This window comes from Helianthus annuus, chromosome 8, assembly GCF_002127325.2.
Source record: "Helianthus annuus cultivar XRQ/B chromosome 8, HanXRQr2.0-SUNRISE, whole genome shotgun sequence".
In the NCBI taxonomy this organism is placed as follows: Eukaryota; Viridiplantae; Streptophyta; class Magnoliopsida; order Asterales; family Asteraceae; genus Helianthus; species Helianthus annuus.
Window position 1 is genome coordinate 152,322,230 of NC_035440.2, and position 3,699 is coordinate 152,325,928.

The 3,699-nt window shown below is 42.8% G+C and overlaps 1 protein-coding gene across 1 annotated transcript; it reads right to left on the reverse strand.

The window, feature by feature from the left end:
* Positions 1–325: 325 nt before the first annotated feature.
* LOC110870631 lies at positions 326–3,230 on the reverse strand. The gene is made up of 2 exons (XM_022119812.1): positions 1,610–3,230; positions 326–1,503 (listed from the first exon to the last, which is right to left on the reverse strand). Exons 1-2 carry the CDS (start codon positions 3,228–3,230, stop codon positions 326–328), a joined length of 2,799 nt encoding a protein of 932 aa, XP_021975504.1.
* Positions 3,231–3,699: the final 469 nt, after the last annotated feature.

A 3,699-nucleotide genomic window follows, 5' to 3' on the forward strand; every position in this document is an offset into this window, starting at 1 on the left:
ATCCTGTCAGCAACAATCTTGCTAATACACTTGTAAAGCACATTACAGCAAGCAATCGGACGGTAGTCCGTAACCACAGATGGCGAGGATGTCTTGGGAATAAGAACAATAAGCGTGTGGTTTAATTCCCTTAAAAGTTTCCCTGTAGCAAAGAAATCTATAACAGCTTTTGATACCTCATCACCAACAATAGGCCATGCATTCTTAAAAAAACCCGCTGTAAACCCGTCAGGACCAGGGGCTTTATCCGAACCCACGGAGAACATTGCCCTTTTAACCTCATCAGGAGTAACCGGACGGACCATATGGCGAGCAACATCCCTCTCTAACTTTTAGAAAACAATTCAGGAGTCGGACTAATAGTCGGATTACCCGGGCAGCCCAAAAAGTGCTCATAGTGATCAACAAAAGCTCCCGAAACCATCTCATCCGTATAAACATTCCCTCGAACATCACGAATCACCTCAATACGGCTATAGTGAACTCTGTTCTTGAGTGTCGAGTGGAAAAAGGCCGTATTCATATCCCCAGCCGCTAACCAGTCCACTTTAGATTTTTGCTTCAAAAACCTCTCTTCGTCTAACAACGCGGTTTGAAAATCACTTCTAGTAATAGCTTCCTCCTCACGCAGCATAAGACTAGACGGATCGTTATCCATATCACGCTGAATACGGTCAAGCTTAACTCTAAGCTCTTCAACTTTTTTATGCAAGTTACCTTGGTGATAAAGCAACGCACGTAACGGAGATTTCAACAGACGGAGTTTTTTAACAACCGAAAATTGATACACTCCATCAATGGACATACCCCACCCCTTCTCCACAATCGGCAAAAAATCAGGTTTATAAGCCAGAAAATTAGCAAATTTAAAAGGCCGGTGTTTTCTATTTTCCATATCCGGGACGCTAACCACACACGAGCAATGATCCGATAACCGAGAAGGATGAAAATCAGCAAAAGCACTCGGAAACTTATCTATAAAATGAGAATTTCCCATAACTCTGTCTATCTTTTTCATTAGCCCAATCCCTTTCTTTGGTTTCTGATTCCACGTGAAATGGATACCAGTGCGTTTTATATCAACCATCTCAATTTCATCCACACACTCTTGAAACTCTTTCATGCTCAGGGACACCGAGGAACAACCCATAGATTTATCCTCAAGATTCAACGCCGAATTAAAATCACCTAGAATAACCCAAGGTTCATTACAAACAAAATTCTTATGCAAAGAAAGTTGTTTCCACAAATCCCTCCGACTAATGTAGTAGTTTGCTGCATAAATTACCGAACAAAAAAACATTTTCTTAGACTGTTTTAGAATTATTTGGAGATGCATAACCTGATCAGTCTCCGAAAGCACCATAACATCAAGAATAGCCGGATTCCAACCAACAATAATACGCGTACCCTTCACACAATGGCCCCCATTCGACGTCCAGTTCCACCACCGAAAAACAGCCTTACACACTTTAGGCAGATTACTCACCTCCACATGAGATTCTAGAATTGCACATAAACTTAACTTTAACTCCTTAATGGCATGGCAAACCTCCGTTTGCTTTATGGGGCGGTTCAAACCCCTTATGTTCCAAGAGGCGAGACTAACCATTGAGGACCGATGAAGAAGGAGTGCTTGCCCCTTTTTTAGTGTTAATAGTACCTTGCCTCAAAAAACCATCCATTTCATAGCCATCCGCTTCGTAAAAATCATCAACAAGCTCATCGTCATCCAGATTTACTTGGGCCGGATCTTGCCTACCCCCATCCGGCTCCTCATTAGCACTCGGATCATTACCATCTCCAGCCGCTTTACTACTTTGGCCTTGCTCCTCATTCACTTCATTCAAAACATCAAAAGGATTTTGAGACACCACATTGGTTGATTCCGATTTAGACTTCCCGTTATCTTTCCGATTAGTAGAAACTGGGCGATATTCAAATTTTGGCTTCGGCTTATTGACATTAAAACCCACTTTTTTCGCTGCCTTCTTCCCTAGCACAGTAGTATACCCATCGTCATCCACAGTAGATTGTCTCTTTGACGGACCAGGATCCTGAACCGGCTGCTTCATCTTTCTATCATAACCCGGACCCTTATGTTGTTGTTTTTTATCTTTTGACACTCTAGGAGCCTGCAGAGGACAATTTTCATGGGTGTGCCCGAAAACACAGCATCGGCCACACCTATGAGGACACCACTCATATTCAACGTAGACCTTCTCCTTTACAAACCCATCCCCATCAAGACAAGGAACCGCAATCGTTAACTCTTCTTTCAGTTCAGAATCTGCTGAAATTTCTACCAGGGCCCGAGCATAGCTGCTTCTCCCCCAACCATCAACGCACATAGACGTGGTGAACGAATCCAAAGCCTTTGGCACACCAATGGTTGTAGCAATTAGACTTAAACCATCCTCCGTATATGCCGCTAGAGGAACCTCATGGAATTTTACCCAAACCTGAACCGTTTTCACTTCTTTTTTCTCAAGCTTTAACGATGGCGACCACACTTCTAAAAATAACGGCTGTGAACGAATAATCCATGGCCCCTCAGTAAGAACCTTTTGCATACCTGCTTGATCAGCAAATTTAAAGAAGAAAAAGCCGTTGGCATTCATCATTGACTTTTGCAATCCATACCGCTTCCAATTATTTCTAACAAAATAGTCCACCACGGGAAAAGCAACCCGGTCCCCCAAGAAATACCCATATAGCGTGTTAGCAAGCTTATCATGCACAACTTTGACCGATTCCCTAGAAAGGACCACATCACACCCATCCTGTTTCTCACTCGTCTCTAAGGAACGAAAATTCACTTTAACATCCGCCTTATTCCCTTGGACCACATTAGCAAACGAAGGCATCTCCTGGCACTGACCAGCATTATCATCCTTGCTAGTCGACGACAAAGATGCTCCAGCAGCAAACAAGTTTTCCACAGGTTTAGAAATATTCATCAACCCATCCAAAACCGATACATTCGACGTAGAAAACATACCTCTTCTCGGAAGTAGAGGGTTGCCTTCAATGTTAGTAACTCGTAACCCAATCCCACGAATTGGTGCTGTACCCGGTGTAGGTATCTCCTCACCCACCGTTTCATTCAAGTAATCAGATCCATCTAGGTCGGTTGGTTTATTAGCAAAACTGTTCAGCGGGTCAGGCGGCTTCCCGCGGTCATGCAAGACACTAGCAGTAACGTCACCAGTCTTGGAACGAACCTCCATAGCTAAACAAACAACTCTCACGTGAAATCAGAACTTTAAACAACCATGCACACGATAACCCAAAACCCTAAAGCCGCAACAAACGAAAGCAGGAACGAAAACAAAACCCTAAATCCTAGAACCCTAGAATCAGTCCGCCACCCTTAATCGATTATGTTGGAGTTATCAATCTAGCTAAATTAAACTCAGTTAACCGCAATCAACAACAACCAACGTAATAAATCAGGGTTTCAATACTGATACCTAAGGCGGCGATTAAAGCAAACGAAAAAAGTGAAAACCCTACTTTAGATCGATCACTATTGCTAACGAGTTCGTTATAGAATTCTGAAAGGATCAAAACTCTAATCACAGACTGTTATACATCAGATCACGAAGAAAATCAGGTTTCATGAAGAACAAGAAAAATCGCCATAGGAGAGAGAGCATTAGGGTTCCTTGTCTTGATGGTCTTAAGCTTCTTCCTGTT